Below are 15,592 nucleotides of genomic sequence, written 5' to 3'. Positions count from 1 at the left end.
TAGGGGAAAAGAAAAGAAATACGCTTTTCTCGTTCATTGCAATACATTTGCATCATTAAATAGAAATCGCATGATATTGAGATGTGGGAAAAAATAATATTCAAATTAAGTTAAAATATAACTGGAAATAATTAAACGAAAGTAATGGGAAAAGAAACAAAAGCTTAAATATGTAAGTTGGAACAAGAGAACTATTTTGAAAAAATCAATTTAGATAATACAGCTTTATAGCTATATAAATATTGATATTCATCTATCGTTCATTTGATATTCGAATTTATAGTTATCATAATCAATTATTATTAGAATTATTCTTATTTGGGAAAAAATCTACATTATCAAATAAAAATAGGTACCATCAGTCAGTTAAGTTGGATTCTTCTTTCGAAAAATTAAGGAGTCAAGTACAGGTGGCCATAAGAGCGTTTAGATCATTATCTGTATTTATAGTAAACACCTTTCCCTTATCCACCTTTCGGACCTTTAGATTTCCAGCCCAGTCAACCCAAACATACTTGAACCCCAGGTCCTTCTGAATTTTTTTAGCTTGAGCTAGTAACCTTTTCCGCTCTAGAGTTAATGACAAATTAATATAAATTGGTTGATCGTCACCTTGATTGCCAAAGACTCGAGAGGACAGCTTCCTCAACTGTTTCTTGCCTGCGAGCACCTGGTGAACGACGTCGCGACGCACAAACTTGGCGACGATGGCGGGCGTCGGCTGCGCTGCACTCTTCTTTAGGCGGTGACATACGTCAATCGCCTCGGCTCCCACAGTCACGCCAACCGCCTTACATGTCGCTATCACCAAATCTGCCACATTCTCGTTATCAGCAACCGGCACACCTCGAATCTCCAGCGTATTCTTCCGGCCATACTGCTCGAGTGCATCCAACTTATTGGTCAAAAGTTCGACATTCTTTTTCAGTTCTATATTATCCATTTTTAAAGATGAGATAATTCCTCCTGTGCCTTGATGATTTCACTCTGTGTTGTAAGAATAACGGCGTTCGAACTGAGCTGCTGCTTACACGCATCAAGCGATTTCTCTAGCTTGGCTTGACCACTAAGAATCTCGTTTTTTAAGTCCAATAACAATTTTTTAAAAGCGTCTTTTGTTATTGTTGACGTGTCAGTGTTATTTGAAGCTTGAGAATCCGAACCAGTAGCCGTTTTCCCTGGTGTAGTTTTCACTGGCGTATCTGAGCTGCTATTACGCTGTATTCTCAGTTTCGATAAACAGTTATTACACGACCAGTTTTTTGACATAAGTTCAAGTTCAGATAAATCTGATCTTAATATGTTCAAAGATTTAGAACAAGCTAGCAATTTCTGGTAAATCTCCTTATCAGAGACCTTTTTTGACATATCATAAAATATCTGAATTTGTTCAAATGCATTGTTCTTTTTGGCAGTGACTATTGCTAGAGATTTAGCCATGATGACTAGTAACTTGATAACAATAAGGTTTTATCATAATTCAGATTGACAATAATAACTTGAGGTACAATAAATAATTGAGATTGCAAGAATAGCCATAAGAAGCTAAGAAAATTACTATAAAACAATGCAATTATTGAAATTGAGGTTTTTCAAAATTACAATTTGAAAGACAAGTTGGCATATATGAGGCATAAGAGGAAATAAGTCGAATAATATTCGAAATATGCAGTTAATAATGTGGTTCCACAATAGAAATTATTAGACTTCAATTGAAGTAAGCCATTATTTGAATTGAAGTACCGTAACTGAAGTTATAGTACAAGTTGTATAGATATATAATGTAGTTGTTAAGCATGACAAAGTGAATGGACATAATATTTCCAATAAAAAAAAATATTGATTCACAAATCTGGCCTGGAGGACCAAATGTTCGGGAATGAGGATAGGAAATAAGAGGGTTAGTAGAATAAGACTGTATTAAAATGGCGGACCAGAGGAAGGGGTGAGAATAAATAATGATGAAATAATTGATAAATGAATCTAAATACCTTGATATTGTTCCTTTTCACCATGAATATAATTGAAGCGTTGACTCGTTGGTGTGGCCACACATAGCATTGATGATGGATGTACTGTAGCAATTTTAAGTATTTCACTATTTGAGGCAAAAGGTTGGAAATGAGGTGGAACAATAATTGCGGTAAGGAGTTGAGGTATGAGTTACGGTTTTCATGGCTGGTAATAATATGTCATGAACCACAAGGTTTGACATACCCCCAAACATCACTTCCTTCTTTAAGAAGAGAAATATTTTTTTCAACTTTAAAAACTAAAAGCTGATCAGACAGTTTTGGCTGACAGAGTAAAAACGCTGAGGAGAGGTAGAAGTGGGGCTAGCATTCTAGTCTCCCCTCCAGCCAGCTAGTGGAAAAAGCTTTCCACTTTTCTTCTAAATAATTTCACACACTTTTTCATCCCCTAACTCCTGAGACAGACCGAGCTGACCCGTGGATGGACATCCCCTGGTTCTCCATTCAGACCATGGCAAGTTAGGATGGACATCAACAGTATAACGGTATCGTTCCACATTCAATTTCATTTTCAATATTGTTTTGATTTTAGAAATTCCAAATTAATTATAAATGAATAATGCTTTTTAAACTGTCATATAACTTGTTTAAATAAAAACACAATAATCTGTCCAAAACATTTCTGTCTAACGTTTGTAAAATCATTGGCAACAAAGTTTATTTTAAATTTTTAAAATTGATTAAATACTCAAAATTTCATAAATTGTTCTGTGTTAGAATAGTTGTAGCATAACTAATTTTATAAAACCAGAATATGTTTAAATTCACATTTAAATCTCACAGAAATTTCTTCATTTCAATAAAATAAATCTGAATCCTGATAAAAATGTTTTCCTTTCAAATTCCAAAGAACATCTAGTTGATAATATTAAAAAAAAACCGCTTTTGCTCTAACATCAAATGCTACGCAACAACAATTTACAGTGTTCCCGTCTGGGAACTGGTGGATCGCCCCCTTTTATTACTTTACAAACAGGTAACCAATCATTTATTACAAATGATGGAGACCACTGTTCGGTCAATTTAATGTTACAAATGGTGGAGGTTACGCCGAGCTTATTTCTGCATTACACAAATAAATTAATAATGTAATAATAAAAACATTAAAGCAGATTAATCTAACGTTAAATGTTGGACTTTCCCCGTCCCTCAAATTATAAAATACATAAATGTTTGTAACTCAAATCAAAAGTTCTTGTAATCAAATTAAATTAAATAGAACTAAAAACTGGCGTTTGATCAGTGAATTAATTCTAATACATAATAGCAAACCATTTTGAATGAATTTTTATTACAGGAAAAAAGTGTATTGTTATTTCGAAGTAAGTTGTGTTTTCAATGAATGTTTTATTTCAATGCCAAGGTTATTAACTATCTGAGCCCACTAATTTATGAAATATTGAGTGCAAAGGCTATATAAATTTTTATTTGAATTATTATTATATATATTGTCATTGAATAGCAGTCAACGCAAATGAGCGTGAGAAGAGTCATCCTACAGTTATGGATTATTGGTATTTTATTGCTTTCTATCGTGCCTGACCTAGATCAATCATCCAGCTATAGGCTACTGCATGTTATACATATATATAAAATGTATCTCGTTTTTATGAATTGTGCTAGAAAATATGTCCTCAACTACTCTAACTAACTTGCGTACTGTTCAAACTTCCAAACTTAATTTGGAAACAGCAAAAAAATTATCGCAGGAATACAACCTGCTTTACATTCCCGCTAACGCTGATCTTGAGTTTGTCCGCTCAAATCTTCGTCTTATTAAAGAAAGTTTCAATGATATTTCAAAATATCAGAAAGAGCGTGATAGAGCGATTCAATACATTATAGATCGAGTCCCACTTTCAGATACGTTAAAAGATAGCTATCCCGATTTATATGTCCTTGAAAACTACCTAAGAAGAAATTTCAGACTAGCAAGCGCAGGAGAACAAAGCCTTGAAAATACACCAAATAAACTAATAACACCTTCTGCCAGCAAAACTAACGTATTTTTTCCCCCTGAACCAATTAAAACAAATTCATGTACTCAAACAGAAAGTTTCACTACAGATTCTTACACTCAAACCGAAACAATTAATACCTATACGAATTCTTGCATCCCAACCGAAACACTTGAAAAAAATTCAGATACAGAAACCGAAATGGCTGACAGAAAGAGGCCTTTTATCACACCACCAACCTATTCTGCCTCACCACACGAAAACATACTTGACTTTTTCGGTAGTTTTAATAGGACCTCAAAGGCAAATTCATGGAGTTCAGAAGATTCCTTACTCTACTTACCATTCTATCTAAAAGGTAGTGCCGCTCACTACTTTGACACTATAAGTGACAGATTACAAACACAAAATACTTTAAATTACGAAAACGTACAAAAGGAAATGACAGAATACTTTGAATCAGTAGCACACATTGAAAAACTCGAAATCGAACTTGCAAACAGGAAAATGTCTTGTTCAGAAACAATACAGAATTACATGGCACACATACAATTTTTGTGTAGACAAATAGATCCACAAATGGGTGAAACGCGAAAAGTGAGGTACATAATGCGAGGACTTTTACCTCACATACTCGATAAAATTTGCATGTTACCAAATAACACAATGAAACAGCTCGAGGAAAACATTCGAAAATACGAACTGTCCCAGTTCATGACTGATGATCGGCTAGGGATTACACCTTTTATTACTTTACAAACAGGTAACCAATCATTTATTACAAATGATGGAGACCACTGTTCAATCAATTTAATGTTACAAATAATATATCATAAGGAAAATAACAATTAAACTAGGTTTTCCACAATACTGGTAGTAATAAGAAGATAATATTGTGGAGCAGTTTTAACGAGAGCAGAATAGAAGTTTCTCCTAGCAATCACTTCATACGAATAGAAGCCGGGGTGACGCTTCCACTGAATGCATGTGCTAGATTACAAAGAAAGGGTTACTGCACAACCACAAGCATTGATATATATAGTTAGATGACTAAGCTATACCTTCAAGCGTTTGGAAGCATGATGCCTCCTTCATTTCTCGTCGCCATTGAATATCGGGCAAGAAGTCAGGCGCCCAGACAGACTTATATGGGAAAACATCGACTTTCATTGCGTTATATCTTTCGACATACTTGATGGATTTCAATATAATTTTTTTCAACTTTTCGTCATTTCCATTACCATATGATACAATGATTTGTTCATTGAACATTATTTTTAACTCGACCAAACATCTAATTTAGTGAACCTACCTCACTACAGATTTTGATCCATTCTATTAGCAAATGAATCTCATTTCTACAATATTTTCCTATTACTATGTATTTAGAATATGGTAAATAAAACATTTATTATAGAACGCTAATATTACCATATATTTTATCAGATGGCAAATAATAATAAATTAACCATTATCACAATATTTCGTGAGACTGTTTCTCATTCGTTTTGCAACTTAAGTATAGGTACTAACTATACTCTATACTCCTATATTTAATATAAGATAATAAATAACTACATATTATAAGAACGGGAAAAATAAAACAAAAATTATAGATCGCTGATATTATTGTATATTTTATTAGATGGCAAATAATAAATTAACCATTATCACAATATTTCGTGAAACTGTTTCTCATTCGTTTTGCAACTTAAGTATAGGTACCTAACTATACTCTATACTCCTATATTTAATATAAGATAATAAATAACTACATTATTATAAGAACGGGAAAAATAAAACAATAGCAATGATGAAGAATTTATAGGCAATTTTAGCAGATAATATTTTTTATAATACAAATTTAGCATACAATATTTTCATAGTTCACAAAATATTACAATATAAGACAAATTAATGGAATGGAATATGGATACCTATATTGGATCTATGGAAATAAAATATTTATTATAATATTACCAAAACTTATATTTTATTACTTGGCAAATAATGATAATGAATCAACCTAAGCACAATATTCCTTGAAACGATCATTTGGCACTAGGCTTAGCCTGCATGAAACATGACCGATGAAAATATAAAAATACTTATGTATGAAAAGAAATATTTTTTATCTGGCGCATGCAGATTCGTACATCCATAAGCACTGCATGAAACTACCATACTTTGAATATTTTTTATTGCTTCAATAAAAAAATATTACCATTTGAAAACGGCTCTTTTTCTACACAGCGAATACAAATACCCGACTTCTTGCCCGAAATTTCTGGTAGCTACACTAGCGCAGTGGCATCATAGCGGACTTTGCTCTTCTTAATCTTATTCTCTATATCAATGACCACAAGTAACCAATAGAAACCAGTTGAGGGTTGGTGACAAATTATATCATATGAATTAGCTTAGGACTCTCAAGCTACAATAAATAATAATACTAAATACGAAACACTTTTATTCTCCAATATAATTACAAAAACTACATTATACACAATAGAAATGATATGTTAGGAAACCCCCTACAAGACTATTCGTCTGTAGTACGATGAGATCCGATCGTTGTGTCAATAGTTATGAGGGTTTGAAATTTTGATCTTTGAGGTGTGCTTATGCACGTCTCTCGACTAAATCAAGTGCATCTAACAAGTGATTCTCATAGAACATGATCTTATGAACTTATATCATTGAGCGAAATCTCAATGTGAGGACAATGTATAGTTAATGATGATGGTTGAAGCTAAAAGTAAGGTGTTTTTCAAAATACAATGAGCATTGTTGTCAGGTGTACCTGGAAAATGGAAATCTATATGAGATAGAGAACTGTTGCTGGTCTCAGATTGTAGAACAAAAACTTTTGCACAGAGGGATTTAGAATTATTATACATTTAGATGGTAAGTAACAATCAGAAGATATTGTTGATCGAAAAATAAAATTCATCAAAATTGATTTTGTCTTTAAATTCTACTCATTTTTGAAAAATCATAACTCATTACTCATTGAGGATAGAGTTTCGAATGATCTCATTTTATTGAAAATTTCATATTCTAAAAAAAGGCAGGAGTGAAATTTTCTGTCTGATTACTGGATTTGGCAGGAATAGAGGAAAACTGGAAAATGAACCGAGAATATGAGTTTTCTGGGCCACTCTGTATCTAGCACAAGAACATTTTTCATGAAAAAATTTGCTCTGGACTTCTTTCATGTATCCAAACAATATACTAAAGAGTCAGAACTACAATAAAAATTGCAAGCACCAATTTATATAGTGACTGGACTATAATAAATTTCGTTTAAACCTGATGAGGAGCCTTGAATCAGCATTGATAATTGTATTATTCTGTTACTAATTTTGCAATGGTATGATTTCCTTCCAAAAGAGTGCAGTTATTTGTTTAATCTTCTCTTCCCATATGTAGGTGAATCACATTTAGCTTATAGCTATCCTTGTTGTCATATTGCTTATCTCCATATCATTGATTGATAGTCTCTAATATGTTATATATATATTTTAATGAGACAGTTTCTAATACGTATAGTATATTCACTGTCTACCAGTATAGGCCTGTTCACTTGCCCAACTCTAGTTGGCGGTAACAAGAAACCTGGTCCTCCGGGTTTGGTAGAGTTGGGCAAGTGAACTGTTAGGCAGTCTAGAGAGGATAGCGGGATTGCCTTATGGTGTTCAGAATTTATCTATTGTATAATATTTGGAGAACCAGCCTGATGGAATGCCTCGGAGCACAGCACTTGAAAAAGTAATGAATAGTCTACTTATGACAAGTGGTGTACAATGCAATTTCCTACAGCGGCTCTGGCGTTGTCTGGGGCAGCGTGCAGTCTGGTTGTCGGTACGGGAATGCATTCACCGTTGGCGCTTTGTAGCGTGGACGACGTTATTTCTCGCAGTTGTAAGTCTGTATATGAGGGTTACCGAAGAATATAAGGCGTTTAGTCTTTGCGGGAAGGAGTTGAATAATGTATCACAAACGTGGTAATGATGCACGGTAGACAGAACAAAGGTTGATCAGACCTTGTCTGAAAACGGATGTATTTAACTGTAGAAAACCGGCGTTAAACACTCAAAACACATTAATTTATAAGCGGGATAGCGATTTTGGGAGATTTATAAACATTTCACTTGAGAGAGAATGCGGAAAACCAATGGCGTCTCTAGAACCAGTCTAAGCATGGAGAAAACAAAGCGGATTTTTCTAGAGGTTAACCAACAGTAAGTACTGCTAGAGTAATAACAAGCTCTGCTAGAGTCAAAAGAGAGGGGTAATTGAACTAGAAGGCATTACTAGAAAGGGGACTAATACACCACAAAGGAAAGAGGTATACTCGACTATAAAAGGCCCTTTGCACACTGGGCCACCATAACAATTTGATAGCATTGCCCACTACAGCCACCACCATGCAGCCACCACTTGACTCATCACTCCAGTTCACTAGTTAACTCATGATCAGTTGAAGAATGTACAGTTTTCGTTTTGTGAACAATATTTACAATGACAAATTCCTTTTCTATAATCCAAAAGTAGTATAATAGTTGTTTTCACAAATCAAATTCATCCACAAGGAGCTTTCTATATCTTAATGTGAAATGTACCTGTCATCACCGAACATCCAAACCATTTTACTCGGTACTCTGATAGAACCCTACATTTTCCTATAAAATGATAAATGTATTCAATTTCTTGACTATTACATAGTGAAAAATAATATAGCTATTTCCCCCCTCATATCTACTCTGAAAATCAAGGGCAATAATGACCCTCTCGCTCTGAAAATAATGCAAATCATCCTTCTTTTATTTGAATCATTCATATAACTTTGCAATATGGATATTTTATGTTAAAGACTGATTTTTTTCGATTGATTACACACGAAAATAGTGAAAAATGGTTATAATGAATAACCATATATAATGAATGAATGGTTATGTAATGAATAACAATAATTAATAATGCTTGAGAAAAATTGTTATATCACATACCAAATTCAGTTTGTTCATTTTCTGAGAGGTTATCTCTTCCATGAAAAGATTTACCAGCTCCCTCCAAGAGTTTTTCTTTACATCCCGGTCTGCATATAATTTTGAAAACAATTCCCATATAGCTGGTCTGCTTTCAACTTCAAGAATGAACCTTTCTGTATCAAATTGACTATTCATTAAGACGACTTCAACGGACAACTGTGCTGAACTTGATTTTAATTGAAACTGAACTGGAGATGATTTTGTGGTGGCTGGTAGCTGGTGGCTCTAGTGTGCAATGACAGATAATACTCAATGGTATGACGTGGTGGCGTGACAGTCTGGTGGCTAACAAAATCGGCGGCTCGAGCCACCACATTCCTGGAAGCTCGGCTGGTGGCTGGTGGCACTAGTGTGCAGTGACAGATAAAGGTGCCTACAGACTTTCGCTCTGCTCCACAACCGAACGTCACTCGAGCAGAGCGATTTATGATCGACGATCGGGGAGCAAGAGTGGAACGCGAGAAGAGCTAACATCACCCCTAACGTTCATGATCGGTGCGAGTGCAGAGCGGGGGCGCAGCGAAATTGCGGAGCGATATTGCGGAGCGATGGCGGAACGAGGGCGGAGCGTGCGCGGAGCGGGTTGGAGGAGCGTATATCTGTACGCAGCTTAAGAGACAATGCTACCATGTGATGGCGCTTCCGTGGAAGCGCTTCCATGGTTGCCCAGTGTGCAATGGGCCTAAGGCCTTACTACAGGAGGCATAAGGTCACGTTTTGGCACCAACAATCTGTTTATGTTTTATTTCTTTGTAGGTGAATCTTCTTCGGATTTTGGTAAAGTTCGACTATGGGGTTCTGTTGGCTGGGGAACTTTTACACTTATAAGTGGTAAATTAGTTGATGAACTAAGTGAAGATAAGTTCTTGAAGAACTATTCTCCAGCTTTCATTTCATCTGCGATTATGTTAAGCCTGGATTCTCTGGTTGTGTTTTCGATGAAAGTGAGTATTCCTGCATCTTAACTAGAAATAATCAATTTTTGGGTATTAAGTATTAATACTCTTATTTATTCAAGTATTATTAATGAATAGAGTGTTAAATGTTTCCACACACTGTAGATATGATGTTCATTTTACTGTTTTGCATTACTACGGTATTTCTGTACCGGTAATAGTTGAAGTGAAGTTGATAAGTTCGTCATTTTCTTTAGAAATAGGAATACAATAAAAAACATAGTTTTATTTTTTCATACCCACAACAAAAATAAAGCTGTCCTTTATCAATCATGGAACAATAATTCTACAATCTCATTTAAAAAATTTGTCATGTATACAATTTAGTTAACCAGAAAATTATAAGTATATTTAAAATGTATTTCTTATAAAAAATACAACAATTTGAAAACTTTCCAGCATTAAACATGATTAAAGTCTGTGAGATATTACTTTTAACATGAAGAGGAGAAGCTGATTTCTCCTTCCACAGTTTGTAGCATAGCAGAGACGGTCATCCTGCGCATATTTGGATGCGCCGTGTCATTTCGCTCTACATTCTTGTGATGAAAACATATCTGTAATCACACAAACTAATATACCACTTGACCAGTTAACCATTTTTTGAACAATGCCAGGCAATAGCTGGAGGGGAGTGTTGGCGCGACGCGTTAGAATGCTGCTAGGTAGAGGGAGTGATTAGTGGAGGATTGAGAATAGGACCTCTCCATCTTTGGGAAAAAGCCGTGTTAAAAGTAATGTCTCACAGACTTTAGTTAAATCACCAAGCTATAGTAAAACCTGTAACGAATTGAGTGTTGAAGGAAATTTCGAGTTGAAAATGTTTTTACTTCTGTTTAAAGATTTCAACTGAATGAAATTACAATAATCATTTGTATCCAAAGATACATAATTCACAATTCCTTCACAACACTGTGGAATTGGATCTTCACGAATATTGAATGTTTTTAGTGAAAATTGAAGTAGGCTACTTGTAGTAAATATAATAACTATTCTGATGATTTCTGACGATCTGAAATTAAAATTCTGTAATAAGTAGTAGGCTATTAGGCCTATATAATTCTATAATAAGTAGGCCTATAGTATTGAGGATTTGCTATCGATGTATTTTGAATGTTTATACTGGGTTATAATAATATTAATTTCTTCAGACGTCTGTTAAAAAGAAATCCAAGAAATTAGCTCTCGATGTTGGGAAGATATTACTGAATTTTGAAACCATCATTTATCTTTGCTGGTGCATATCAGCTGGTGTATGTGTTGGACTGTGCAGAGGATTTTTTTTCTGGTAAGAAGAAACAATTCCATTATCCAATATACTATTTAAGAATTATTATTATTACTTGATGGTTGATGAAAAAATAGTGGTTTACAAAAAATATAAAAGTCTTTGAATTCTTTAAATCTCAATAAATTCGTGAACATTTTTTGGAACTCTAGTATAGTTACGCCTGCACATGTAGGTAGCAAATTCCCATTTCTTGAATTAATGGTATAGTATAGATTTTGATATGCTTCATCAGAATGGTGGCCATCAAAAGTAGGCGGTTCCTATTAATATTTTTTACACAGCTTTTCTGGTATTTTCGCTTTGCTTGGAAATATCTTTTATACACATTCCAATAAGTATAAATTATATTCTCACAGAAAAAATATGTTAGATGTGATAAGTTGACAATGAAATAAATCATTATATTAAACTGAATCTGAATGTTCATTTACATCTTTATTTCGTCTACAGCCTCTAACTTTGTAGAGTTGAAAAGTATTATTTTACTTCACTATGTAATTAAAAAACGCTATAGTCTGGTTTTATGGCTACTTATACATTTTTATCAAGCCTTGAATCCTTGTTAAGTCCTGCTTTGAAGTGTGTACAACAAGTGATCCCAAATACAAATTGACACTAGTGTTGACGGACTGTCCCTGTTGAACTGAATATTACTGTAAAACAACGTACCTACATTGCTACAGTATTCTGTTCATAGTTCTCCTTTTCAGGTACATTGAAGATCTATCAAATTGTGAGGATAAGGCATCCATTAAGACAATGGAAGGGATGTATATTCTTTTTCAATCTTTTCTTGGTGAACTGCCATTCTTCTTTATAAATGGTGAGGCCTCAATGGAGTTCAATTAAATAAGCATCTAACCTAATAAAGTATATTTTCAAATATTTGACATTTCATGAGAATAAAAAAATAATAATATTAATAATGATATAATATAAAATGATATAAAAGCTTTCCTTGCCGGCTGTGCAAACAAGTATTTTTTTCTATTGTAGAAAACTAATTTCATTTTATTGAATTGTAAATTTGAAATTATTGGAAGTTTTTTTTGTGATGTTTTATTGGCAAATAAATTATTATTATTAATTATTAAATTATATCCTACAGCTGAGCTCTGGATCAGTGAGGGATATGATAGTAAAAAGGCCAGGGCGGTTAGACCTACCACGTCCATGTTCAGCGAGACCAGGACAGTCAAATTATTATTATTACTATTATTATGATTATTATTATATAAGTACAGCACAGCTCTGATTATCCGGACATTGGGTATCTGGATGACCGGTTATCCGGGCGTACGCTGGGTGATATAAAAAATTGATATCCCACAAAAAATCTAATTTATTCTATTTTTCAAGCGGCTAATTGGTCCGCCGCAATCAAGATGCAGTACAATATTCTAAAAAAATAAGAGATCTGAGTTACTGTAACTTATTGAATTACACATCATGATATCTATTTAATCTAGAATGTGAATTAAAAATAAGTGTATAGGTACAAGTCATATTACATAGAACTTGCTAAAAAGGCCTACTGTAGGACAGGATGCAAAGTTTTAATTACGTCTACATTATTTGAGAGCTAGGGTAGAATTGAGATGACATCGATTTGATTATCAGTTATCCGGATCTGGACAATGTCATGCATCAATTAGTCTGGATCACGATAATCGGTGCCCTACTGTAGGCCTATTGACTTATGGTAATCTACCAAAATATTGCTAGATTTTGGATAAAAAACTCATTCTTCATTATTGTGAGGCATACACCAATACAGAGGCATACACCAATGATTACTAAGAATTTAAACGTTATCTTCACTCTATGCCTACACTTATTGATTATATCACAATTAATTCATTGATGTTGTCAGGCCAAAGTAGGCTAAGTGCTCTGAATGATTACCTGTTGCATGGATGTATCAATTTAAAACTTTTTCAACACATTTTATATTAAGTAATTTCTTGTTTACAATGCTTACGATTATTAACAAATTACATTGATCGATAAATAACATTTCCTTTCATTTTCCAGCACGGCTTTCCAAGAAACTTGGTCTTGTCAACTGCATGTCCCTAGTTTTGCTTCTCTATGGAATAATTTTCTATACGATGTCATTACTAAATAATCCTTGGCATTTTCTACCTCTGGCACTAATTAATGGAATGGCTTTTAGCACTTTATATTCAGTTATGACTTCCTATGCGAATAACCTATCGCTACCTGGAACAGAGACCACAGTACAGAGTATAGTTGGATCAGTATATGAGGGCTTTGGTGAGTTTCATTTATCAATCACCTAATAAAATTGACAGACAATAGCCAAAAACTGAAAAAAATTATGAACTTTCAAAAATTGATAGTTATTTTGATATCATAGTTTTTCATCCAGATCCACTGTGGACTGAAAATGTTTTCATATACAATGGATTTTCTGTGGAGCTTTAGTACCGGTACCGTATTTTATTTCGATTTTCAGTTTTTTATATTTTATTTTATATAGATAGTAAATTTTGTTCTATTTGATTTTTCTTTTCTTGGATAATGGGTTCAGTTTAGATAGTTTATGTTGAAGGTTGAAACTCAGTTTTAAATGAAATTCATATCTCTCAAAATGTTATTTATTTGTTTATGTAAGGCTACTTTTTCATAAACATCTTCAAATCTGCATAATTTTGAAGTTGAGCAATCATTACCGTATTAAAGTTTTATATTTCAGCTGAACTTATGCATCAATTATCTGAATTGCATTGCAGGGCTCTCAAGTGGAAATTTTGTAGCAGGTCTAATGATGAATAGCATGAGTGGAAGAACCGTTTTCAAGATGTTTGGAATAGCAATGCTGATATTAGGTGCAGTGCACTGTTCACTGCAGTGTATCATCTCAATCAACTATGCAAATAAAAAGAAGCTTCCAAATAACATAAATTGTAAGTTATGCTATAGTTTATTATTCATGTATTTTATAAGATGGTATCTATGTCGATTCTCATGAAAAGAACCTACCGTACATTGTCATGAACCAGAAGGTTTGACAAACCCCCAAACATCAGTTTCTTCCCTAATAAGAGGAATAATTTTTTTTCAACTTTAAAAACTAAAAGCTGATCAGACAGTTTTGGCTGACAGAGTAAAAACGCTGAGGAGGGGTAGAAGTGGGGCTAGCATTCTAGTCTCCCCTCCAGCCAGCTAGTGGAAAAAGCTTTCCACTTTTCTTCTGAATATTTTCACACACTTTTTCATCGCCTACCTCCTGAGACAGACCGAGCTGACCCGTGGATGGACATCCCCTGGTTCTCCATTCAGACCATGGCAACTTAGGATGGACATCAACTGTAAAACGGTATCGTTCCACATTCAATTTATTTTTCAATATTGTTTTGATTTTAGAAATTCCAAATTAATTATAAATGAATAATGCTTTTTAAACTGTCATATAACCAGTTAAAATAAAAAACACAATAATCTGTCCAACACAATTCTGTCTAACGTTTTGTAAAATCATTGGCAACAAGTTTATTTTAATTTTAATAGAATTGATTAAATGCTCAAAATTTCATAAACTTCCTTAATTGTTCTGTATTAAAATAGTTGTAGCATAACTAATTTTATAAAACAAAAATATGTTAAAATTCACATTTAAATCTCACAGGAATTTCTTCTTTTAAATAAAATAAATCTGACTCCTAAAAAAACAAAAAAATGTTTTTCTTTCAATTTCAAAAAAAACATCTAGTTGCTCTACCATCAAATGCTACGCAACAACAATTTACAGTGTTCCCGTCTGGGAACTGGTGGATCGCCCCCTTTTATTACTCTTACCAAACAGGTCACCAATCATTTATTACAAATGATGGATACCACTGTTCAATCAATTTAATGTTACAACATGATGTAATAGAATAATATATGTTTTTTATTCCACGACAAAAACAAATTAGCACTTTTTCATAGAATACAGCACTTTTCCAAAAAAGTTCATCAAGTACGATAATTTGTATAAAACCCTTTTCTTAAAATAAAAAATAACTACATTGCGATAGTTCCAAGAAGAATGTGCCAAGGAAATCGAGAATCATGAGATACCTAGACTTTCAAGTATTGATTTTTAAATATGTATGTTCTTTCTTCCTCTTTTACTTTGCCTTTATTCAGTTTGAACGGGGTCGTCATTCATTCATTGCAGTCTTTTCTTCTCCACAACACCCTGTCCAATGTTTCCTCTCTCCTTCCAACCGTTCTCTTGCAAGTCAGCCGCTGTTCTGTATTTCCAACACAGCTTAGGTCTACCACGAGATGG

The 15,592-nt window shown here is 33.7% G+C and overlaps 1 protein-coding gene across 1 annotated transcript in view; it reads left to right on the top strand.

Annotated features, from left to right (window-relative positions):
- Nucleotides 1-15,592, top strand: part of LOC111048964 (major facilitator superfamily domain-containing protein 6-A-like) — a 66,929-nt gene that overhangs the window by 49,766 nt on the left and 1,571 nt on the right. The window contains exons 6-10 of the mRNA XM_039433283.1: nucleotides 9,802-9,989; nucleotides 11,153-11,289; nucleotides 12,003-12,115; nucleotides 13,327-13,569; nucleotides 14,049-14,222. Of these exons, the coding sequence (XP_039289217.1) occupies nucleotides 9,802-9,989; nucleotides 11,153-11,289; nucleotides 12,003-12,115; nucleotides 13,327-13,569; nucleotides 14,049-14,222 (855 nt within the window). The remainder of the gene's footprint in view (nucleotides 1-9,801; nucleotides 9,990-11,152; nucleotides 11,290-12,002; nucleotides 12,116-13,326; nucleotides 13,570-14,048; nucleotides 14,223-15,592) is intronic.

This window comes from Nilaparvata lugens, chromosome 1, assembly GCF_014356525.2.
Source record: "Nilaparvata lugens isolate BPH chromosome 1, ASM1435652v1, whole genome shotgun sequence".
NCBI lineage: Eukaryota > Metazoa > Arthropoda > Insecta > Hemiptera > Delphacidae > Nilaparvata > Nilaparvata lugens.
The sequence above is the reverse complement of the archived record's forward strand: the minus strand, read 5'-3'. Positions and strand labels throughout refer to the sequence as shown.